The sequence below is a fragment of the Paramormyrops kingsleyae genome, chromosome 17 (assembly GCF_048594095.1).
Source record: "Paramormyrops kingsleyae isolate MSU_618 chromosome 17, PKINGS_0.4, whole genome shotgun sequence".
Taxonomy (NCBI): Eukaryota; Metazoa; Chordata; class Actinopteri; order Osteoglossiformes; family Mormyridae; genus Paramormyrops; species Paramormyrops kingsleyae.
This window is the reverse complement of record NC_132813.1, coordinates 22,496,083-22,522,866: the sequence shown is the minus strand read 5'-3', so window position 1 is coordinate 22,522,866 and position 26,784 is coordinate 22,496,083. Positions and strand designations below refer to the sequence as shown.

At 45.7% G+C, this 26,784-nt stretch overlaps 1 protein-coding gene across 1 annotated transcript; it reads right to left on the bottom strand.

The window, feature by feature from the left end:
- Window positions 1-1,223: 1,223 nt before the first annotated feature.
- Window positions 1,224-26,451, bottom strand: LOC111857725 (olfactory receptor 2K2-like). The gene is made up of 4 exons (XM_072701640.1): window positions 25,554-26,451; window positions 20,143-20,243; window positions 19,525-19,584; window positions 1,224-1,328 (listed from the first exon to the last, which is right to left on the bottom strand). The coding sequence occupies exons 1-4, from the start codon at window positions 26,449-26,451 to the stop codon at window positions 1,224-1,226; spliced, it is 1,164 nt and encodes a 387-aa protein (XP_072557741.1).
- Window positions 26,452-26,784: the final 333 nt, after the last annotated feature.

Sequence of the window (26,784 nt, the reverse complement as noted above, 5' to 3'; positions counted from 1 at the left end):
TTAAATATATCCAAAAGATTATCACATACAGCAAAAAATATAAGTAATACTAAGTGATATACTGCAGTAAACATAATATTGTTTAAGGGATAAGAATGATGATGCAACATAATCTATGTTTGCTTTATTTAGACAATTTTAATGACCCACCAAGGAGACTGACACTCAAGATGCAGCTATGTTGTTTTTTGTTGTGTTGTGTATTGTGTATTTAATGATAGTAGACCAAAATATAGCAGTTTGTACTTAACCTCATTAACAACACAGATTTTTGCAACTTGGAGGAGAAAAGAAAATATAATTAAATATGCTCAGATAAAAAAATACACCTGATATTTGAAAAAAAGCCAAGAATGCCAATATTTAGTTGTGATAAATACCCAGAAACTGTAAAACAATGATGCAACGCTGAGTAACAGCCAGAGACATCATTAATGGCATGCTTCATTAGTGAACAGCAAGCAACTTAATAAACAGGAATTGGCTGGTGGCTCCCTCAGCCTCAGTGGGTTAATTACAGCATGACAATGACAATCATCTATCATTAAAAACCACCCACTAAGGAATGCATTAATAAGGAGGCACTAGTAACAAGCTGCAAATAATGTAATATGATGCATGAAAGACTTTCCCAGTAGACTGGTGCCAAAGTATCGGTGAGGTGGCTATCAAAGTCAGCAGAGAACATTAGTTGTTTAATAAACATCAGTCTGGTCACCATTAAGATTATGTTGAGACAGGTCCTACTTGAACAGCACCAATCTATAAATTCATATTAAGGATACATAATCCTTTGTTATTTAGAGCAAAGTTTTTTTAAGGATATTTATTACTGAGCATGTATGATTACACTACTACAACAAAATAGGCTATTGAGATCTCATTGTGTATATATTATGTTGATAACCATTACAGGATGGATGGATTGATTTAATTAAATGAACTACCTTGCATAATAAATCCCTTTGTATAGAAGCCTCACAATTCTGTAGTTTAAAAGTGTGTACTACTCTGTTTACCTTTAATTTTCTACCGTAACATCTACACAGAATGAAAACCTACTTGAAAGTAAACTGAATTTTCAGCACCAACAAATCCATAGTACTTAAAAAAAAAAACCATTCTTTGCACTCTTTTTTTATCTATAGAATCTCTAACAGTCAATGCTACAATCAAAACATTGTGAGAGTGGAGAGGTGCCTCCTTTACTGTGCCTGGAAGGGCTAAGCTTCTGGGCCTGTGACCAGAAGGTCACCAGGTAAAGCCTGGCCTACGAAGAACAGCCAGATGTCCATGGGCCCTGGAGCATGGTCCTTAAGCCCCAGCATCTATACCGAGAGCAAGATGGGGCAAAGAGAATTTCCCCACAGCAATTAATAAAGTATTGCAGTTCTATTTGACAATGCTAAAACGTTTGACAAGGACCATCCATATATCTCCCAACTGCTCATTCTGGCAAGGGTTTCAGAAGGAGCTGCAGATAAGATGCAAATCCATCACATGTCACATACACATATACTGACACACACAAAGTCATATGTTTTTGACTAGTTATCCTAAATACATGTCTTTGGCTGCATGGCTATGTGACATGAGGAGAACATGCAAACACCAAATCCCCAAACAGCAGGGATAGGATTTGAACTCCAGACCCTGGAGGTGTGAGGCAAGAATGTAGCAACCAGAGGTGGACATTTCAGGTCCAGAAAGTACAAATCCAGACCAAGATTTTGTTTCTTTTTTTTTTTTTTTAGCCCCTGTGCGGCAGTTTAGCAAGCAGGATGTTAGTCTAGGTGCTTTATTATGCCAACACTTTTATTTTGCCAAGTGGAGCTTCGGATTAAGCTCCTCTTGTTACTTGAGGTATACTCTTTATTAACCATTTTAGATTATTGTGCCACAAAGCCAGAACTGACAGAGGAAGTTAAGTGAGGTAGAAGAGATAGAGAGGAAGAGAGGAGGGAGAGAAAGAGGAGAGAGAGAGGAAGAAGAAAAATAAATAAATAAATAAATACACAAAAAGGGGGGGGGGGTCAGACAGAGAGAGACAGGGAAAGAGAAAAATACATGACAACTGAAAAAAAAGTAGAGCAAAAAGGAAAGAGTAACAGAAGGACAGCTTCTGCATCTTACTGCTGGACATTGTGTCATCACACCAGCTGCTGTTATCTGAAAAATAAGATCCAGGTGCCACACAAAAAGTATACATACAAAGAAACCAATGGTACCATTATGATATGCTTGTTCCAGTATCTGCTTCTGGAATTAAATACATTAATACCAAAGAAAAAGATACATAAACAGACCAACAGTAACACAGTCGGGATATCGCCGCACCAGTATCTGCATCTGAGAAGACAGAATGGAAGCCAAACACACACACACACACACACACACACACACACACACACACACAACCAGACAAGGAGAGAGAGGGATAAAATAGGGCAAGCAAGCCCTGGGCTCTCTTGTGTGAGCGTGTGTGTGCGTGTCTATGCGTGTGGATGTGAAAGTGTGTGTATGTGTGTGTGTGCATATATACGTGTGTGTGCATGTGTGTATGTTTGTGTGTTGTGAGTGTATGTATGAGTGTGCAGGTTAACATGGAATGATTCCCAATGAGTGTGTGAGGCCACAACAACGCCGCCCCGGGGCCCCCCAGACGGCCAGGAGAGCCCCGAGCGATCATGGACCCAGCCGCCACACAGCGGCCAGGAAGCCGGGCCCCCCGCCACCGGAGGGCTGCGCGTCCGCCCAAGGAGGCAGAGGGGGGAGCCACTGGGCGGCAGCACGCGGACCCCCCCCCCGGGGATGGGCCGCGCAGGCACGGATAGAGCCCGGAGCCCGGGCCACCCGCATGCCCCGCGAGGGCCCCGCCAGCCCACGGGGAGACCTGCCCCCCCCCCCCAAGAACCCCCACCCGGGGGACCCGGGGGACGCCCTGAGAGCCACCAGGCACAAGATTTTGTTTCAACCAACCAGTTGAGTATAAAGAGTCATAGTCACAGAATACTCAACTGGTTGGTTGAAACAACACCTTGGTCTGGATTTGTACTCTGTGGACCTGAAATCTCCACCTCTGGTAGCAACAGACAATACAACCCCAAAGGTGATGAAGCTTTCCTATCAGAAATGTTTTACAGACAATGTAAATGAGAGCTTTGCCTGCTTTTTGATCAATTAGTGGAGCCAGATGGGTTTGGGTAACAGGTACTGTATCTGTAAGCATTATGATCATTCACCATGAAAAAGTGTCTAGCTAAAGTCTACCTAAACTCAGCACCGTACTGGATTATTAGGAACACCATACTAATACGGTGTTTGACCCTCTTTCGCCTTCAGAACTGCCTTAATTCTACGTGGCATTGATTCAACAAGGTGCTCAAAGCATTCTTTAGAAATGTTGGCCCATATTGATAGGATAGCATCTTGCAGTTGATGGAGATTTGTGGGATGCACATCCAGGGCATGAAGCTCCCGTTCCACCACATCCCAAAGATGCTCTATTGGGTTGAGATCTGTTGACTGTGGGGGCCATTTTAGTACAGTGAACTCATTGTCATGTTCAAGAAACCAATTTGAAATAATTCGAGCTTTGTGACATGGTGCATTATCCTGCTGGAAGTAGCCATCAGAGGATGGGTACATGGTGGTCATAAAGGGATGGACATGGTCAGAAACAATGCTCAGGTAGGCTGTGGCATTTAAACGATGGCCAATTGGCACTAAGGGGCCTAAAGTGTGCCAAGAAAACATCCCCCACACCATTACACCACCACCACCAGCCTGCACAGTGGTAACAAGGCATGATGGATCCATGTTCTCATTCTGTTTACGCCAAATTCTGACTCTACCATTTGAATGTCTCAACAGAAATCGAGACTCATCAGACCAGGCAACATTTTTCCAGTCTTCAACTGTCCAATTTTGGTGAGCTCGTGCAAATTGTAGCCTCTTTTTCCTATTTGTAGTGGAGATGAGTGGTACCCGGTGGGGTCTTCTGCTGTTGTAGCCCATCCGCCTCAAGGTTGTGCGTGTTGTGGCTTCACAAATGCTTTGCTGCATACCTCAGTTGTAACGAGTGGTTATTTCAGTCAAAGTTGCTCTTCTATCAGCTTGAATCAGTCGGCCCATTCTCCTCTGACCTCTAGCATCAACAAGGCATTTTCGCCCACAGGACTGCCGCATACTGGATGTTTTTCCCTTTGCACACCATCCATCCATCCATCATCTTCCGCTTGTCCGGGGTTCGGGTCGCGGGGGTAGCAGCTTCAGTAGAGGCACCCAGGCCTCCCTCTCCCCAGCTAACCCCACCAGCTCCTCGGGGGGGACACCGAGGCGTTCCCAGGCCAGCCGCGAGATATAATCCCTCCAGCGAGTCCTGGGTCTGCCTCGGGGCCTCCTCCCTGTAGGACAGGCATGGAAAACCTCCCTGGGTACCCGCCCAGGAGGCATCCGCACCAGATGTCCAAACCACCTCAACTGGCTCCTTTCGACGTGAAGAAGCAGCGGTTCTACTCCGAGGCCCTCCCGGATATCCGAACTTCTCACCCTATCCCTAAGGGAGAGCCCAGACACCCTGCGGAGAAACCTCATTTCGGCCGCTTGTATTCGCGATCTCGTTCTTTCGGTCATTACCCATAGCTCATGACCATAGGTGAGGGTAGGGACAAAGATGGACCAATAGATCGAGAGCTTGGCTTTTTGGCTCAGTTCTTTCTTAGCCACGACGGACCGGTTAAGCGCCTGCAGAACTGCAGACGCCGCTCCGATCCGTCTATCCAACTCCCGATCCCGCCTACCCTCACTCGTGAACAAGACCCCGAGATACTTAAACTCCTCCACTTGAGGCAGTACGTCTTCCCCAACCCGAAGAGGGCAAACCACCCGTTTCCGGCTGAGAACCATGGTCTCGGACTTGGAGGTGCTAATCCTCATCCCTGCCGCTTCGCACTCGGCTGCGAACCGCCCCAGTGCCTGCTGGAGATCCCCAGCAGATGAAGCCAACAGGACGACATCGTCTGCAAAAAGCAGCGAGGCAATCCTGAGGTCACCAAACTGGACACCCTCAACGCCTTGGCTGCGCCTAGAAATCCTGTCCATAAATATGATAAACAGGACCGATGACAAAGGGCAGCCCTGGCGGAGCCCAACACGCACCTGGAACACGTCCGACTTATTGCCGGCAATGCGGACCAAGCTTCTGCTCCGTTCGTACAGGGACCGGATCGCCCACAACAGTGGACCCCGGACCCCATACTCTCGAAGCACCCCCCACAGAGCACCTCGGGGAACCCAGTCGTAAGCCTTTTCCAAATCTACAAAACACATGTAGACTGGATAGGCAAACTCCCAGGCCCCCTCCAGTACCCCTGCAAGGGTATAAAGCTGGTCCAGTGTTCCACGACCAGGACGAAAACCGCATTGTTCCTCCTGAATCCGAGATTCGACTATCGATCTCACCCTCCTCTCCAGTACCCTGGAATAGACCTTCCCAGGGAGGCTGAGAAGTGTGATCCCCCTGTAGTTGGAACACACCCTCCGGTCCCCTTTCTTAAATAAGGGGACCACCACCCCAGTTTGCCAATCCAGCGGCACTGTCCCTGACCTCCACGCACTGTTGAGAAGGCGTGTCAGCCACGACAGCCCCACAACATCTAGAGCCTTCAGGTACTCCGGGCGGATCTCGTCCACCCCCGGGGCCCGGCCACCACGGAGTTGTTTAACCGCCGCGGCCACCTCAGCCGCAGTGATGGGCAAGCCCCCCCCAGCACCCTCGGGCTCTGCGCCCTCAGATGTCTCAAAGGCAGTATGCGTAGATGTATCGGAGGCAGGGTTGAGGAGGTCCTCAAAGTATTCCTTCCACCTCCGGATGATGTCCCCAGGAGAGGTCAACAGCCCCCCCCCCCCCACTATAAATAGTAGGAACCAGGAGCTGCTTCCCCCTCCTGATACTCCGTATGGTTTGTCAGAACCTTTTTGAGGCCGACCGAAAGTCACTTTCCATGGCCTCACCGAACTCCTCCCACGCCCGGGTTTTTGCTTCTGCGACCGCCCGAGCCGCGTTCCGCCTGGCCCGCCGGTACCCGTCAGCTGCGTCCGGAGACCCCCGGGCTAATAATTCCCGGTAAGCCTCCTTCTTCAGCTTCACGGCCCCCCTCACCTCTGGTGTCCACCATCGGGTACGGGGGTTACCGCCACGACAGGCACCGACCACCCTGCAGCCACAGCTCCGTACGGCCGCTTCCACAATGGAGGTCCGGAACAGTGTCCATTCGGACTCAATGTCCCCTACCTCCCCCGGCATGCAGTCGGAATTCTGCCGGAGGCACGAGTTAAAGCTCCAGCGAACAGGAGCCTCTGCCAGACGTTCCCAGCAGACCCTCACTATACGCTTGGGCCTACCAGGTCTGACCGGCTTCCTCCCCCGCCACCTGAGCCAACTCATCACCAGGTGGTGATCAGTTGACAGCTCTGCCCCTCTCTTTACCCGAGTGTCCAAGACAGAGGGCCGCAGATCAGTTGATACGATTATAAAATCGATCATCGACCTGTAGCCCCGGGCATGTTCGTACCATGTCCACTTATGGACACCCTTATGCTCGAACATGGTGTTCGTTATGGACAAACCATGCATTGCACAGAAGTCCAATAACTGAACACCACTCGGATTCAGATCAGGGAGGCCGTTCCTCCCAATCACCCCCTTCCAGGTCACACTGTCATTGCCCACGTGAGCGTTGAAGTCCCCCAGCAAAACGATGGGATCCCCCCGCGGCACACCAAATAGCATACCGCTAAGGGAATCCAAGAAGGCCGGGTACTCCGAACTGACATTCGGCGCATAAGCGCAGATGACAGTCAGAGACCTATCCCCGACCCGAAGGCGCAGGGAAACAGCCCTCTCGTTCACCGGGGTAAACTCCGATGTTAATGCACCGAGCTGTGGGGCCACCAATAGCCCTACCCCAGCCCGGCGTCGCTCACCCGCCGCAACTCCAGAGTAAAAGAGCGTCCAGCCCCTCTCCAGGAGATTGGTTCCAGAACCCAAGCTATGTGTTGAGGTGAGCCCGACTATATCTAGTCGATACCTCTCAACCTCACGCACAAGCTCAGGCTCCTTCCCCACCAGAGAGGTGACATTCCATGTCCCGAAAGCCAGTTTTGTCAGCCGGGGATCGGACCGCCAGGGCCTCCCTTGGCCGCCACCCGATCCACAATGCACCGAACCCCTGACATTCCCCTTGCGGGTGGTGGGCCCACCTGGGGACAGTCCCGCGTGCCTCTTTCGGGCTGTGCCCGGCCGGGCCCCACGGGCCAAGGCCCGGCCACCAGGCGCTCGCCAACGGGCCCCTCCCCCAGGCCTGGCTCCAGGGTGGGGCCCCGGTGACCCTAGTCCGGGCGAGGGAAACGGGACTTTGATTGATAACTTTTTCATAGGGTTCTTTTGGATTGCTCTTTGTCTGCACACCATTCTTTGTAAAACCTAGAAATGGTTGTGCGTGAAAATCCCAGTAACTGAGCAGATTGTGAAATACTCAGAGCGGCCCGTCTGGCACCAACAACCATGCCACGCTCAAAATTGCTTAAATCACCTTTCTTTCCCATTCTGACATTCAGTTTGGAGTTCCGGAGATTGTCTTGACCAGGACCACACCCCTAAATGCATTGAAGCAACTGCCATGTAATTGGTTGATTAGATAATTGCATTAATGAGAAATTGAACAGGTGTTCCTAATAATCCTTTAGGTGAGTGTACAGTAAACTGGTGAAATTTGCAGATGACACCAAGGTGGGTGGTGTAGCAGATACTGAACTAGCGGCTCAGCAGCTACAGCGGGATCTTAATTTAATTAGTGACTGGGCTGACACCTGGCAGATGAAATTTAACATAGACAAATGTAAGGTACTCCATGTAGGGAGCAGAAATATAAAGTACAGGTATTTTATGGGACCTACTGAAATAAAGGTAGCTGATTATGAGAAAGACCTTGGTGTGTATGTTGATGCTTCCATGTCTCATTCTCGCCAGTGCGGGGAAGCAATAAAAAAGGCCAATAGGATGTTGGGGTATATCTCCAGGTGTGTGGAGTTTAAGTCAAGGGAGGTAATGCTAAGATTATACAATTCCTTGGTGAGACCTCACCTAGAATATTGTGTACAGGTTTGGTCACCATATCTTAAAAAGGACATAGCGGCCTTAGAAAAGGTGCAGCGTAGGGCCACAAGAATGATTCCTGGTCTTAGAGGAATGTCATACGAGGAAAGGTTATTTGAGCTAAATCTGTTCAGCCTCAAGCAAAGGAGACTGAGGGGGGACATGATCCAGGTCTATAAGATTCTAACAGGTTTGGATGCTGTTCAACCGAATAGTTACTTCAGCATTAGTTCAAATACAAGAACTCGTGGCCATAGGTGGAAATTAGCGGGAGAACATTTCAAACTGGATTTAAGGAAGCACTTCTTTACACAGCGTGTAGTCAGAGTATGGAATAGTCTTCCTGATAACGTAGTGCAAGCTGAATCCTTGGGTTCCTTTAAATCAGAGCTAGATAAGATTTTAACAACTCTGAGCTATTAGTTAAGTTCTCCCCAAGTGAGCTCGATGGGCCGAATGGCCTCCTCTCGTTTGTATATTTCTTATGTTCTTATGTTCTATCTAGGTCCAGTAGTTTTATTGGGGGTGGCACTTGGTAGATTACGATAAAACTGTTTACAGTCTTTCAAATTTTACGGTAACCAATTTAATAATGGCAATAGATAGACTACATGTGTCTGCTAAACGCTGCAAATAAAAATGTAAGTTGCACGTCACATCAATGATATTGTGTTACTATTGTAGGATCACACATGCACATATCACAGGGCCTAAATTCCAGGTGGCCTGAGACAAGGCCGAGCCTGGTACGAGAGGCACCAAAGGGGGGTTACACACATAAACACACACACACAGATAACAAGGGAGGCCAGCACTCCAACTTTTATTGCCCAAAGATTTAGGGACCTATAGACAAGCAGAGTGGACCTAATGAACAGGGGTCCCTCGACTTGGCACACAACCCCCTCCCCATACATTCTGCCTTACATATCACTCACCCAACAGATGAACACCCTAAAGGAAGTTTAATTTAAGTTTGGCTTTTGTATACCCTGTATATTGATTTACTCACGACTACTAGTCTCAATATACAGATAGGTTATGTTTGTATGTGTCCTTAGACAATGTTAGTGTTTTGTGTGCCACCCTTATAACCATGTTCACGGAGTATCACCTATTTTACCCCTTTGCACTTGAATACATATAAATTTAAATAAATAGATCGGTATAGCTACCATTGTATATATGTTCTCATGGTATACCAGAATAATCTGGAAAGTGAGTGTAACCAATGTGTCCTAACTTTTAGAGAGTCTTCTTTGTTAAACCCCCCCCCCCTTCTCTTCCAACATTCCTTTGTGGTCCTTATCTGATCTTGGTGGACAGTCACCAAGTTTCTTTGTTTCTACCATACTATGTTAAAAGAACTGAATTAAGGTGTATCTTATCCATTCTGGAGAAGATGAATTGGCATAAGCCACACCAACCAAGATATGTTGTGTCCAGATGTGCAACCTATATTGATATTACCACAAACTTAGGGCCACGCCTATCTATGGATAAGATGTGCTGTTTGTAATATGAATATTTGATGTAATGTCTGCACAAAGTGTAACATCTGTTGAGGTGCAACCCAAAACACCTGTATCCTATACTGATGTGAATCAGTCACATAGATAAAATAATTAATTGTTTAATCAATTAATACAGATGGTATGAGGTATGTACCTGTGAAGCTAGTATGGCATGTTTGGTGTCAAACTGATTTTTAATCACCCCTGATTACCATAAAAGTGGATGTATCAAAAGTTATAACAGCTTAATGAAAATCATCAGTAAAGGGAGAATCAGTCGGGCCATAAATCCCAAAAGGACTGATACAGACCCCCTTCCGAAAGCCCGCCAAATGGATGGCCAGCCATTGGGCCAGGAGTCGAATTCCTGGTCATCCCTATTCATGAACTTTAGACCATAAAAATCTAGCACCTCAGAACAAAGGTGCGCAGAGAATAACCGCCAGCCCGAAGGAGAACATCAGCCGGGGCAAACAGATCATCAAGCGCAGAAAAGACCATCAGCCCCGGAGAAGAGAAGCCCAGAAGAACCCTCCGGTGAAGGCCCAGCTGAACAGAGAACAGCACCCAAGACAAAGCTTCACCAGGAGAGAGAATCTAAAGGGACTCCATTCCACTGCTCCAAACGCCGCGCCTTCCTGAGTGCCATCAGCTCAGCAGCTCTGCCATCAACTGCCAAGACCCCTGTATTAGGATGAATTCGCGGACGATTACGTCACCCACGTGACATAGAAGTAACTTTACTATAATATTCTGGAAAGTTGTAATAGTTGATTAATTCCGATCGCCTGTGGACTGATCGTCCTGAAATTCAGATTAATCGTCCATGATTCACCCCAAATGTCACTACACTGCACGAACAAGTTATTTACCGATCCCCTGTAAAACCTAATTTTTCCGTAAATAACTTGGGCTCATAAAAGAAGCCAGGATGCTTATCTTGGTTTCGGGAGATAGAGTGGGGGGGGGGTCGGTATACAGCACCCTATATTGCCTTTAGGGGGGAACAGGGAGGTGTTGCGCAAAGACACCTGGCGCCAGGACGCCCATTGAAGTATGTTATCGCAAGCAGAATCACTCGGACAAAAGGGGGAATTGGAACACCATATATTGCCTGGGGGGAAGGGGTGAGCCTGGCCAGCTTACCCCCTGCCCACACGCAACTCTAAATTTAGTATAAAGGAAGGGGGAGAACCCAGTACTGACCGGAGTTCAGCCGTGGGATAGAGCGCGCATCGCCCGGCACTTTCTCGGAACTCACGTGTTGGTCTCCTGCCAGGACTGAAAGGGCTCCCCAGTCCATGTGTGAAGGTGGGTGATGATAGCACGTCCGAGTGTAAATAGCTTTGCAACTGCTTCTGCTTTCCATTGATTGTTGCGAGTAAATTATCGCCGCTTGTGATATTTCGTAACTTTCTATGTTTCCTTGCTTCTTTTATGTATTATTCCTTCTTTTCTATATATATTCAAACCTTTGCACCTAATGTTATTAGCTATAAGATATATATTATTTGATATCCGTTGTAGTACGAGTTATTTTGCATTGCCTTCAATATGATAGCTCAGTATTGGTGTTAATGTGAGATCATTTTGTATTACTTATTAAAGTGTATTTGAGTGAACCTAAGCGTGCCTGTTTGTTCCTTCGAGAGCCCTATATCCCTCTCTCATCCATTTTAAGACATTTTGGCGTAGTCGGCAGGATCTGAGGGGAAAAAGATATAGGACTAAGGAACAAACATGTTTAGGAGAAAGATAGCAGCGCCCGAGCCTGAAGTGCTCCCTGAGTGGGATGAGACGCAGTTTGCTGCGTTAGCCCAGGAGATAAGGAAAGGTGGAGGGCCTGTTGATTCCTGGACTGCTGCGTTGAGAAAAGCCGAGCCTGAGCAAGTATTGTCTTGCCTTAAAAAGGTTCCGGTTGTAAAGGATCCTGTGCGTGCTCTACAGAGACGCCTATGGATCGTGTTGGCTGCATACAGAATGCAGTATGAGCGCGCAGACCAGATTGAAAGGGAGAAAGAGGGACAAATGAGAGAATTGACTGAGGCATTAGGTCGGATGACCCTGGCACAGGGTCAGGTGGATATTTTACATCAACGCCTGCACCAAGTAACGGGGGTTGCAGAGCGGGCTGCGATGCAAGTAGCAAAAGCCAATGCTAGGAAAAAACGGACACCATGTCCGCGAAAAATTAGAGCATTTGTTGCTACTGCAACAGCAGCTAGTTGGGATCCCGAGCGATGGGATGGCAATATCTGGGACTCAGATGATGAGGATATTGATATTTACAACCCAGATAAAGTCGCGGGTCCTGATCGGGGATCTCTTATGGATCCCCCTCCGTTAACAACTTCTGCACTCCCTATTTCACGGAGAAGGGAAGTGCAAGATCCTTCTGGCCGGAGACCACGGCAGTCTGAGCTACTTGTGGAGGATTTCACACAGAAGGAGATTAGCGATATACGGGAGCGGATAAGGCAGCGACCAGGAGAGCCATTAGATAAATGGTTGGTCAGGCTGTATGATCAGGGTGCGGCACAGATATCCATAGATCATATGGATTGTCATCATTTTTGTGATCTAAGCACCGATGCTGTAGTGCGGTCCCAATGTCGGGAGCACAGGCAGCCACCAATAGATGGGAGAAGCAGTGACACTACTCTCCTAGCCCTTATGGGAACCGGGGTGAACCAGCGATACCCCGATGAAAGCAGCTGGCCGGAAAAATCGGGCCAGTGGCAAACATTGTCAGAAGCGATCGCTAGAATGCGAGAGTTGACTATGAGGGCGGGTGTGTATACCGGGCATGTTGATGCACTGGACGATTTGTCCTTAACAATACTGACCCGGAATGCTCTCATAAAAACAGCACCCGCTCAGTACAAGGCAGCAGTGATGTCATTGTTGTTGAATATGGTAGGGGAAAGAATAGGAGATGTGGCGTTCAGATTGAGAGAATTGGGAGATCTAGGAGAGTGGGATAAGTCTAACCATGATGGTGATTACACCTGGGACCCAGGAGTGGGATGGACAATTTAAAATTTCGAGGTATGGTGACAGAGCGACCGGTATTGGTGGGGAAGGTGAAGATGCAACCTTTCCCCAGTCCATACCTCTCGCAAACAAAGTAGTGAGATTGAAGCAGCACCGGATTGGTGGAGCGTAAGAAGCATGGGTTTTAAAATGGAAATGGTATGTAAATGACAAGGGCTATGAGTAAGTGGCGGATGTTGTAGAGAAAGGGGAAGAGATTGTGATATTGACGGTGTTGATGGAGTCCCCTATATCGTGGGGGGTGAAGAATAGAAACAGCATGTGTGTTGTACGGATGGGGCGGCTAAGTATGTCGATGGTAAGCGAAAGTGGAAAGCTGCGGCATGTAATCTATGTACGCAGCAGATGTTGGAAATGACAGGTGAAGGTAAAAGCAGCCAATGGGCTGATTTGTGAGTAATGGTTTTGGAAGCAGGAAGAGATGAGTGATTGCTATGTTTATACTGATTCCTGGTGAGTAGTGAATGGTATGGCTGTTCGGATGCCTGCGTGGAAAAATCTGAATTAGAGAATTAGGACCAAGGAGGTTTGGGGTAAGAAATTATAGGAGCGAATCTGAAAAACAAGTAAAAAGAATAAAAACACAGGTATGTGGGTTCAGCAACAACAAGACAACCCACCGAAACCTGCAGAAGTGATAGCTGTGGGACAAAACAACACTGTGGTCGTTATGGAGCCAAGCGCCGAAGGTGGCGACATGTCCCAGCTAATGAATGTTATCTAGGAGAAAACTAATGTGCATGTGAGTTCTTTCCTTATGTGTGAAGGATGACGCAATGGCTCTGGTGATGGGCGTGGCCGACGCTGCTGACGACCTTCGGCTATGCTGCAGTCCCAGGGACCGAGTGGAAGCAGACTTCTACTTTCAGGATCGGATGGAAAGACAGCGCGACGGAGCGACAGCAAGACATCTTCACCTGACCAGCAAACCAATCATGCTTCGTCGTTGAACTGACTCCTGTGAACCCGAACGAGATGTACGTCTGTAGAGGATGCCACAATGGGAAAGAACATTCCCATCCTTGCGTCTGCCGGAGTGCCCCTCAAGTGGGTGTAGGAGTGTGACCTAACTCAGTGGAGGAATCGGACTGAATGCACTATGACTATGTAAAACACCAGAATTCAACTAAATAATGTGTATTAAGTGTTAATCACATTTAATTCTAATGGAAAATATTCTGGAATATTGATTCCAGTATGAGATTACATCTGAAGCCTGAAAAAACTCAGTGTAACGAGACTTTGTGTACTGGTCAATGGTAAATGTATAGTGTAACTACTCCCCAAACTTTATGTAGGTTCCATGTGCTGCCTGTAATAGCTGGACGGGCATATAGGACTTTAAAAGGAAGGGAGAATGACTAGATACCTATACTAACAAAACGTATAATATACGAGATAGAGGATATGTATGCACTACGAATACGTTATGCTATTGGCTGTGTGGAACACCTGTTTATGTATTTATACCCGCAGGTTATATGATCACATTTCTGCACGGGTTATACATTGGTGAATCATGGCCGAGGGACCGAATGTATTAGGATGAATTCGCGGACGATTACGTCACCCACGTGACATAGAAGTAACTTTACTATAATATTCTGGAAAGTTGTAATAGTTGATTAATTCCGATCGCCTGTGGACTGATCGTCCTGAAATTCAGATTAATCGTCCATGATTCACCCCAAATGTCACTACACTGCACGAACAAGTTATTTACCGATCCCCTGTAAAACCTAATTTTGCCGTAAATAACTTGGGCTCATAAAAGAAGCCAGGATGCTTATCTTGGTTTCGGGAGATAGAGTGGGGGGGGTCGGTATACAGCACCCTATATTGCCTTTAGGGGGGAACAGGGAGGTGTTGCGCAAAGACACCTGGCGCCAGGACGCCCATTGAAGTATGTTATCGCAAGCAGAATCACTCGGACAAAAGGGGGAATTGGAACACCATATATTGCCTGGGGGGAAGGGGTGAGCCTGGCCAGCTTACCCCCTGCCCACACGCAACTCTAAATTTAGTATAAAGGAAGGGGGAGAACCCAGTACTGACCGGAGTTCAGCCGTGGGATAGAGCGCGCATCGCCCGGCACTTTCTCGGAACTCACGTGTTGGTCTCCTGCCAGGACTGAAAGGGCTCCCCAGTCCATGTGTGAAGGTGGGTGATGATAGCACGTCCGAGTGTAAATAGCTTTGCAACTGCTTCTGCTTTCCATTGATTGTTGCGAGTAAATTATCGCCGCTTGTGATATTTCGTAACTTTCTATGTTTCCTTGCTTCTTTTATGTATTATTCCTTCTTTTCTATATATATTCAAACCTTTGCACCTAATGTTATTAGCTATAAGATATATATTATTTGATATCCGTTGTAGTACGAGTTATTTTGCATTGCCTTCAATATGATAGCTCAGTATTGGTGTTAATGTGAGATCATTTTGTATTACTTATTAAAGTGTATTTGAGTGAACCTAAGCGTGCCTGTTTGTTCCTTCGAGAGCCCTATATCCCTCTCTCATCCATTTTAAGACAACCCCCCCCCCCCCACTCTTCAACCAAGTAAACCAACTTCCTTTCATTCTAACAACTTAAGCTGTTCTGTTTAACCTGCTATAAGACTTTAGGGTCGTGTTTCCACAAACTATGCTTGCTTTGCAGAACAGTATTTCCCATTTCAGGTTACTCATTTAAATCCGGTCATTGCATTTTCATAATTACATCGTTTGTTTTATTCCGTTATTTCGTGTTTGTTGTTTGTGTTAGGTGTAATGTCTGTCTTATGTTAGTTGTAGTGTTAGCTAGGAATAAATGCATGTCTTTTACACAACTTCAGCCTCCGTCATTGAGTACTCACACTAAGTTCCTGCCTCTGTGCGATCTTGCTACACGCTGTGAACCTCAAACTCGTCTGAAACATCGCGAGACTCTCTCTCATCGGCCGTGAGGGGAGCTTCGCTACCAATCGTTTACATTACCTGGTGATGCAGCTCGCTGGACGAGCCTTCTAACCCAGGTTACTAAGCGATACTGGTAATCAGTGAATCCCATTTGAGTCTCACATTAACAGACTCACAAGGATACCGCAATTGAGTTTGGAGGAGCCGACCATTCGGCATAACGATTGGTTAATAATCAGCATTAAATAATAATTAATTAAACTTTAATTAATTTCAAACATATTGGTGGAGATATTAAAATTACCTGAGCTAATAATACCTACACTATGTAGGTCATTTAACCTTGTTGGAGCGGGTGCCTTGATTCTAGTGTGTGAGCTAGACAGGCTGCCACTCAAAAGTACCACTCATTGTTACTTCTTTTTGATATTTATGTTAACTCATAGTGGCATGACCTGCTCGTCTGATCCTCCTGTGTGCCACGCCCCCCTCATTACCTCGTGTTACTTCCTGATTGTGATCACCAGTTGCCTGTTATTTTCGGCTTGTCCTGTGTATTTAGTCCGCATCTGAGTCCGTTTTCCCCAGGTCTGTCATTGACGTGGTTTGCCGTGTGCTCCCCTGTTTGCTGTTCTGTCCGAAATAAACCCTGTATCGATCGCATTTACGGCTCTCTCGCCTGCTTCCCCGCTCACACGCACGCACACATAGCAATGTGATAAAGATCATAAAAAGAAACAAATTGGCTCTCAGATGGGAGCCATCTCCCATTCTCATGTAAAGGAGCCAGCTCATTGAGCCGACTAGTTCACGACCAACATATCACTAATGGTGTCCTCTGCACCAGGAACTGGTGGTGTAGGCTTCTCTGTACCAAGAACTAGAGATACAGGTTTCTTCAGTCTCCAGGGATTTGGAGGTGCTGATTCTCATCCCAGCCACTGGGATGCGAACTGTCCCAGTGAGAGCTGAAGGTCACGGTCCGATGAGGCAACAGAACCACATCATCTGCAAAAAGCAGAGACCTGATCCTGAGGTCACCAAACCGGACACCCTCAACGCCCTGACTGCACCTAGAAATTCTGTCCATAAAAACTATGAAAAGAATCGGTGACAAAGGGCAGCCCTGACGGAGTCCAACCCTCACCGGAAACAAGTCCGACTTATTGCCGCCCATGCGGACCAAGCTCTGGCACCGGTCATACAGGGACCGAACAGCCCTTAAAAGGAAGCCCGGCACCCCATACTCCCGGAGCACCCCCCACAGGACACGGTCGAATGCCTTCTCCAAGTCCACAAAACACATGTAGACTGGTTGGGCAAACTCCCATGAACCCTCCAGAAACCTGCGGAGAGTATAGAACTGGTCCACTGTTCCACGGCCGGGGCGAAAACCACACTGCTCCTCCTGAATCCGAGGTTCGACAATCCGGCAGACCCTCCTCTCCAGAACCCCCGAATAGACCTTACCAGGGAGGCTGAGGAGTGTGATCCCCCTATAGTTGGAGCACACCCTCTGGTCCCCCTTCTTAAAGAGTGGGACCACCACCCCGGTCTGCCAGTCCAGAGGCACTGCCCCCGATGTCCACGCGATGCTGCAGATGCGTGTCAGCCAGGACAGCCCCACAGCATCCAGAGCCTTAAGGAACTTCGGGCGGATCTCATCCATCCCCGGGGCCTGGCCACTGAGGAGCTTTTTAACCACCTCAGCGACCTCCAACCCAGAGATAGGGGAGTCCACACCCAAGTCCCATACTCTGCTTCCACATTGGAAGGTGTGTCGGTGGGATTGAGGAGGTCTTCGAAGTACTCCCTCCACTGATCCAAAACGTCCCGAGTTGAGGTCAGCAGCACCCCATCCCCACCATAAACAGTGTTGATGTTGCACCGCTTTCCCGCCCGGAGCCGCCGGATGGTGGACCAGAATCGCCTCAAAGCCGTCCAGAAGTCGTTTTCCATGGCCTCGCCAAACTCCTCCCATACCCGAGTTTTTGCCTCAGCGACCGCCGAAGCCGCACCCCTTTTGGCCTGCCAGTACCTGTCAGCTGCCTCTGGAGTCCCACAGGCTAAAAAGGCCCGGTAGGACTCCTTCTTCAGCTTGACGGCATCCCTCACCACTGGTGTCCACCAGCGGGTTTGGGGATTGCCGCCGTGACAGGCACCGACCACCTTACGGCCACAGCTCCAGTCAGCTGCCTCCACAATGGAGGGGCGGAACATTCGGACTCAATGTCCCCCACCTCCCCCAGGACATGGGAGAAGTTCTGCCGGAGGTAGGAGTTGAAAATCCTCCTGACAGGGGATTCCGCCAGATGTTCCCAGCAGACCCTCACTATACGCTTGGGCCTGCCAGGTCTGACCGGCTTCCTCCCCCACCAGCGGAGCCAACCCACCACCAGGTAGTGATCAGTTGACAGCTCCGCCCCTTTACAATTGGCACAATGCAGTCAGACAGGTAATGTTCTCCTGGCATCCTCCAAACCCAGACTCATCCATCAGACTGCCAGATAGAGAAGAGTGATTCATGACTCCATAGAACATGTTTCCTCTGCTCCAGGGTCCAGTGGTGAATCAGTGGTGGAAAACCAGGAATTACAAACCAGAACTAATGCCAACTTACACCAACAACAGCAATATCAACATTAACTAACAAGACAAGGGCAGGCACATATATGAGGGACAGGTTTGAATCATTGTTGACATGACAAACACTGGGATCATATGTCAACGAGCCACCAATGGGAACCATGTATGGGAGATGGAGACAAAACTGGGACAGAAGCAACAGACAGGGGAAGAACACAAGGCACTGGACAAGAGGACTCAGGACGCACTTGTTGACTGAGGGGTACACAACCAGGAGAAGTAAACAGAGCCATGGCTGGCTTGAATGAAAGGGTCAAGGACTTAATGGGAGAGGACCATGATTACCTCATGATTACTCTCCCCTCTCTCTTCTTCATATTTCCTATTTCCGATGAACCCGCTATTACAGAAAAACAAATCATTACACACGACGTGTGGTGGCTTTAGGACAGTTCAACCTTTTTCTGTTAGTTGCACAGTGGCAGAATTCCCCCACACATTTGAATCTCAGGCTGCATTTTATTGTGTGCTTTTCAGCGCTGCCCTTCTCCCACACATGTACTCTGCCACGGGAACACACACACATACACTCTAATACCCACATCGTATACTTAACACACTCATATTGTCACACCCCCTCATTACCCATGTGTACTACCCCGATTGTGATCACCTGTTTCCTGTTATTTCGGCTTGTCTTGTGTATTTCAGTCCGCGTTCAAGTCTGTTTCCCCAGGTCTGTCATTAACGTTCGTTGCGTGTTTAGAGTCTGTTTACCCTGAATAAACCCTATTTTCTAGTATTCCCGGCTCCCTTCGCCTGCTTCCCCGTCCCGATGTAACACATATATCACACCCATCCTGTCAGACCTGCTTCATACCCTCATCAGTTTTGTCCATTGTTTGCCGTAGTTCAGTGTTGTTTTATGTAAATAAATGCCTTTTTGTCATATCAATTTTATTATATCAATGTTATTAACAATTACAAGATGTTTTTTTCTGAAGACATATTGGAAGTAGTTGTAGAGCAGTCAAATTTATATGCCATTCAGTGTGACACCAACAAGCCCCTAAACCTCACAACTAAAGAACTGGAGCAGTTCATGGGTACAGCGGTGTACATGTCATTGTTTGGATTACCAGGTACCCGCATGTTTTGGAACAAAGCCACTCGAGTGTCCCAGGTAGCTGACACCATAACACTAAATAGATGGGAGTTTATAAAAAAATCCCTGCACTTCAACAACAATGAAGTGAGACAAGGAGAAAATCTTGATCCACTCCACAAAATCCGACCACTGGTCATTCACCTTACCTCGAGGCTGCAGACAATCCCAATGTCTGAGAAGCTGGCTGTAGATGAGCAGATGGTCCCCTTCAAGGGAAGAAATAGACTCAAGCAATACCTGCCATCAAAACCAAAGAAATGGGGCTACAAGATACTCATCTTAGCTGGCTCTGATGGTGTCCCACACAATTTTGAGATTTATACAGGGAGAGCTGTGCAACCCCTTGAGCTGCCAGATGTAGGAGCAAGTGGCAACGTTGTCCTCCGCCTGGCCCAACCAATACCCACGCAGCAGAACTAACTTGTTGAAATTGTTGTTGTCGTTGAAATAAAACTTTTTAAATTAATTTATTGCTTGTTTGCTTCTCATTCAACTTATTATATAATATACAAAACCTTGGCGTTTTAGTACCCTTGTATCATCTTGTTGCCCTGAGACAACAGACCAAAATCTGGTGGGGGGGGCTGGGGGGGACACATTTTATGATTAATATTTTATCAAGGACCCAAGCTCCCTAAAACTAGAGTAAAATATTTTTTTCCTCCTAAAATAAAAATTCATGCCATAGAGGGTTAAGTTTATGCAAAGAGTCAATATTTGCAGTGTTAGCCTTGCTTTTTCAAGACCTCTGTAATTCGCCCTACCATGCTGTCAATCAACTTCTGGGCTGAATCTTGATTGATGGCAGCCCATTCTTGCATAATCAATGCTTGAAGTTTGTCAGAATTTGTGGGTCTTTGTTTGTCTACCCGCTTCTTGAGGATTGACCACAAGTTCTCAATGGGATTAAGGTACAGTATGATGATTTTCCTGGCCATAGACTGAAAATGTCGATGTTTTGTTCCCTGAGCCACTTAGTTATCACTTTTGCCTTATGGCACGGTGCTCCATCATGCTGGAAAAGGCATTGTTTGTCACCAAACTGTTCTTGGATGGTTGGGAGAAGTTGCTCTCGGAGGATGTTTTGGTACCATTCTTTATTCATGGCTGTTTTCTTAGGGTAAATTGTGAGTGAGCTCACTCCCTTGGCTGAGAAGCAACCTCACACATGAATGGTCTCAGGATGCTTGACACAGCACTGATGGTAGAACTTTTTTTTCCCAGATGCCCCAAACAATCGGAAAGGGGATTCATCTGAGAAAATGACTTTACCCTAGTCTTCACCAGTCCAATCCCTGTACCTTTTGCAGAATATCAGTCTGTCCCTGATGTTTTTCTTGGAGAGAAGTGGCTTCTTTGCTGCCCTTCGTGACACCAGGCCAGTCTTTACCTCACTGTGCGTGCAGATGCACTCATACCTGCCTACTGCCATTCTTGAGCAAACTCTGCACTGGTAGTGCCCCGATCCCCCAGCTGAAGCAACTTTAGGAGACAGTCCTGGCACTTGCTGGACTTTCTTGGGTGCCCTGAAGCCTTCTTCACAACAATTGAACCTCTCTCCTTGAAGTTCTTGATGGTCCAATAAATGGTTGATTTAGGTGCGATCCTACTAGCAGCAATATCCTTGCCTGTGAAGCCCTTTTTGTGCAGAGCAATGATGACTGCACGTGTTTCCTTGCAGGTAACCACGGTTAACAGAGGAAGAACAATTATTTCAAGCACCACCATCCTTTTAAAGCATCCAGTCTGCTATTCTAACTCAATCAGCACGACAGAGTGATCTCCAGCCTTGTCCTCATGAACATTCTTACTGAATCACTGAAATGATGTCAGCAGATCCTTTTGTGGCAGGGCTGAAATTCAGTGGAAATGGGTTTTTTTCATTTTCATGGCAAAGAGGGACTTAATTACAATACATCTAATCACTCTTCATAACATTCTGAAGTATATGTAAATTGCCATCATAAAAACTGAGGCAGCAGACTTTGAAAATGAATATTTGTGTTATTTTCAAAAGTTTTGGCCACGGTTGTAATATGAGATTAATTGAGACTGATTAAATTACTAAATTATCAGCCAGCATGAACAAACAGGACTCTGACTACTCTGCTCTCAATTCTGACCACCTGGCATCAGCATAACTGGGACCAATACCTACCAGTGACCCTGTGGGTCAGCAGGATGGCAGCGCAATATTCCAACAGGCTCACCACTGACTTGCTGATGTTGAGTAGTTATATGTATATATACCATAAATGCTCAGTCTCCAGACATAAACTCCATAGCTACAGAAATTTATTAAGCTAAGCAACCCACATGCGCCCAACATTTCTGTGAATGCCGAAGACCTGGGAAATTGACTTCCTGTTGACACATGTGACTGAATACCTCGTATTTGTGAAGCAAGGCAGGCTGTGAATGCACATGATGGCTATTTAAAGGTTTTGGGATTTAGAAATAATTTTTAATTTTTCAGAACATTATTTTGTAGGTTTTAATGTGTTTTGTAATATATTTATATCTATCCAAGGGCACAGGAGAGATTGTGAAGTGGGGGAACTAAACAGTGAGCAAAATGTCTGAGCTTTTAAGCTTATCCAGCTATGATTGTAGATGTATTTGGCGTGTTTATTACACTAAACATTGTGATTGACACTGGTTGACATACATAAACTGTTACTGTGTCTGGTTTGGAATTTCCAGTCACCCACAAATGGCCTATTGGACAAAAGCCTAAACAACATATACCCTTCTCTCCAATGTATTTCAAGTTTTTTTTTTATTATTTAATTTTTCATTAAGAACATCAGAACAAACAAAATAAACAAACACAAACAAAACCTGGTTTGTTGGCACAGGGCTACCAACATATGCTTCAGAATTTGCTACAGTACACAGGGGCAGGGCAACCAAGACAAGGGTGAGTGGAAATTCAGTCCACAACAGCAACATGTCCCACAATCCACATTGGATCCAATTTACGATACGCAAGATCATCCAATGCTGGTCCAAAATAGGTCCCATGGGTTCTCCCCATCCTCTTTGTCTCCCCTGCAGTCCTTGATTCTGTGTAACATAGATTCATAAGACGCAATCTCCACTATGTCATCTGTCCATTCTTTCAAGTTCAGGGGCAGAGTTGATTTCCAGTGCTTTAGAATGATCCTGGAAGCTGTGATTAGGCCAACCATAATAACACAAAGTGTTCTTTTGGATACATCCAGTATTTGGGTTTTGTCCCCTAGCAAACATACAGCAGGAGCCATAGGGACAACTGTGCCTGACCAATTACTCAGAAAATCTACTACTTTAGTCCAAAACTTTAGCGGATTAACAAGTTTGCAGTACCACATACAATGTAAAAAGGTTACAACTTCTGATTTACACTTCCAGCATATGTTGTCCTTCATCAGTTTCATTCTATGTAACCTCACAGGAGTATGATAGTATATGTGTATGATTTTGTGTTGTGTAAATTTCCCTCTCGCCTTTCTGACATACCTTCCACAATCTGCCAAAATCCCCAGCCACTTTTATTGTCTTACTGTATGTTTATACCCAGATTGTTTTGCCATAGTAGTTTAATACTGGTGAATTCATCACTAGTTGAAAGGTTTGTTAGTTTATAAAAATGGGAGGCCATGCAATGTACTTGTGATAATCTCAGGTAGTCTAAAATGGGATTTTCTGAGCAAGTTTGGATCCTAGATTTCACACTGTTTCTGATTTGTAAATATTTACAGAAGTGTTGTTTACCCCCTAATTCATATTGACTCCTCAGTTCTTCATATGATTTAAATCGTCCTTTTTAATATAAGTCTCCTATGGTAGATATACCACTTAATTGTCACTGCTTCCAATATACCAGTGTTTTTCCAATACAAATATCAGGATTCAATCACAAGGAAGCATACTTCTGTGAGTGATGTGATAATTTGTACATTTCATGTACTTTGGCCCACACATCCCTGGAGTGAATGAGGACTGGGTTTGTTGTGCTATCCCTTTGACACAATCTCTCCTTTGGGCTGAATGGTAAACATAACTCCTCCTCGAGTTATCCATCCAGTCTGGTCTTTTATCTAATTGTTTCCAATATTTAGCTAATTTAGACATTTCAAAAGACAATCTATAGAGCCTTGGGTCTGGTAGACTGAATCCTCCTTTTTCCCTAGGGGTACATAGCTTGCTCAGTTTAATTCTTGCTTTTTTCCCCTGCCGTAAGAATTGTTTTATCAACTCATCATATCTGTTAAAGATAGTGGGTGTTATTATGATAGGTAACATCACTGACAAATAATTACATTGAGGCATCACTATCATTTTAATAATATTAATCTTCCCCCAGAGTGTAAGTTGTATTTTTTCCCATTTTTCTCATTTTGTTTGTTTTGTTCTCATTTGGCTTAAAATTCAAATCAATCAGGTCCTCCAGAACTTGGCTGAGTTGGACTCCTAAACACTTCATGCCTTTCGGGGCCCACCTAAATTTAAACTTCGCTACTATGTAATCCTGGCACACTGCTGTCACCGGCGCGGCTTCGGATTTATTCACGTTGACTTTGTATCCTGATAGTTTGGAATAGGACTGAATAGTGTCCATCAAGTGTGGGCGGGATGTCTCGGGGTCTGTTACAGTAGCCAATATATCATCTGCATACAATAATAATTTATTTTCCTGGCCCTCGCTCTGCAATCCTTTGATCCCTCCATTCTGCCTGATTTGAATGGCCAGTATTTCTAGGAATATTATAAATAACAACTTTAAATTTACTGAGCCCCAATATACAGTGATGTTATACATTACGTGAGGGCACATTCATAGATATATTGTTTTATCTTAACAGATATAATTTCACGTTAGGTCAAACTTAATTGTTGGCTTTGTTGCAGTAACATAAATTGGCCTATCTTAGATATTAAGGAAAAAATTTGGCAATTGCATTCAGTGTAGACTTGATTTAGGTTATATATAATTAAAGTGTACATACATTGGTTGCTATTTGAAAGACCACTGTGATAGATTTTTAGTTCATGTGATGAAAAGTGCATTTGGCAGAACTTAGGCAGCACAGGTCTCAGCTTGTTTAGGACCCAAAATCCACGACGGCGGAAGACAAGCGTGGGGATGTGCATGCATGTAAATAGGCAACCAACCACAGGCTGTGGGTGGTTTGTAATGGTCGACACAGTTTGAGTAGAAACATTTAGACATTCAACACTATTTAAACACTATTTAGGGATGCTTCTTATAAAATTTTTCTTTTATTTTTGTTTCAAAAGTGTGGGGGGGGGGGGGGATCAGGTCCCTATCGTGTTGTGATGCAACGGTCCACAAGGAATCCCAGGTAGCAGCTGGTATTTGGGCTAACCAGGGGTTACGACCATATAATCCTGTAGAGTCTAACGCCTGTGCTGTGGAAAAGGTCAGGGAGTGGGGGTGGTTATTTATTGTACATGCAGTCTTTGTCTTATGAAAGCCAGGAGGATGACTGCCCCCTGGCACCAGAGAACCTGCGACTGCCTTTTTCGGCAAAGTGCTGCTTTCTTCTTAAATACTGACCACACCCCCTTCATCTCCATCACCCTTTAGTACATTTTCTCCTATTCCACAAATAAACCTCACCCCTCAAAGGATCTTTGCCTGAACCCTCATCTCCTGCATCTCCTTCCCTGCCACAGTATATCCTCTATGTTTCACATCGCGAAATAAATTGCTTGAATAGGCCCCAGGAGGTTAAATTAGGTTTGTTTGTACATGATATTTTTTATTTAAACACAGGGAGTAAGGTCAAATAAAGGGTTAAGATTAACAAAATTAACCAGGTCAGTGTACAGTAACATTGTGAGGAGGTTGTGGGGTGGGTTTGTGTAACCTTCTGCTTTTTTTGTTTCTGCCGACCTGACAAAGTCATGTTTTTATCTGTCATGGTCTGGTTATTCCCATCTCACCCCTCCATCTTTGAAAATGGTTTAACCCATCCCTGTATCACATGGCCCTCATGTAAAGAAGGTTACAGAAAGTCAGGTGACATGCCAAAGCACAGAAAAAAATACATCTTAACATTTTTATTGTGAAGTGATATCAGCTTATTTTTTGTTTATATAACATCAGATTATATAACTTAGGCAACAGTATTTATTGTTGGCCTCTTAAAATAACCGGAAACCTTACTAGGAAAGATCTTATTGGCAAAAACCAGTTTTAGTTTCCTTTTGATTTCTTTGGTTTTAACACCATAGATGATTGGATTTATACAGGGGGGAATAACAAAAAATGACATTGCCATGAACTTCTGCAGGGAGGGGGGCATGCTGGGAATCCGGTAGCAAAGGACAATGACAAAACCTGAGAACTCGTAGATAAGGAACACCAACAAATGTGTGGCGCAGGTGTGCATAGCCTTGCCATTCGACTCCACACTTCTGTTTCTGAAGCATGTGATGAGAATATGGATGTAAGTAAAAAACACAGAGGACAGCCCAATGCTGTGCAAAAGCCCAGTGATGAACAACCCATAGATGTTGTTCACTGTGGTTTCCTTTGCACAGGTCAGCTTCAAGATAGACACATTGTCACAGTAGTAGTTTGAAAGTGCCGTTCTGCAAAAAGGGTACTGCAGAGTCAGTACAAACAGGACTCCCACCAAGAGTATGTCCACCAGCCATGCTAAAACACTGAGCTTCATCACAGAGCCTTTGGTCATGATGCTGTGATAGCGCAAAGGATGACAGATGGCAATATATCGGTCGAAAGCCATAACAGACAATATTAAAAGTGTGGCTCCACCATAAATGTGGAGGCAAAGAGCCTGAATCACACATGCAAGGAAAGTGATGGCCTTGTCTTGAGAGAGCATGTTGAGCATAACCCTGGGAACCATGGCACTGATGCCTATGAGGTCGTTGACAGACAGGTTCAAGAGGAACAAATACATGGGCTGGTGCAGATTTGAGTTGGTGGCTATAATCAGGAGCAGAATCAAATTACATCCCAACGTGACAGAGTAAATGAGGGAGCTGAATGTCAGCGTAATGTAAAGACCTTCCCAGGACAGCTCAAAACTGTCCATGGTGAAAATGGTGTCAAGGACATGAACGGTTCTGTTGTACATTTTCCAACAGCTTCACCTGAAAAAATAATAACAGAAATATGCACTTATTTTACTGTTTATTTTACTGTAAAAATTCTGTCTAATAGACTAACCTGGTATAAATATGTACTTGCTGTGAAATTAGACTTTCAGTCAAAACCTCACAATTTTCTTTTGCAGATGCTCAAAAACAATATACAGTACAAAGTTTAAGAATGTGTCTTTGAAACAACAAATCATATTAAAGTAGGTATTTGATTACCTTTGATTCCAGAATGGTAAACCTTACCTTTTGCCGCCAAGGGTTTTGGA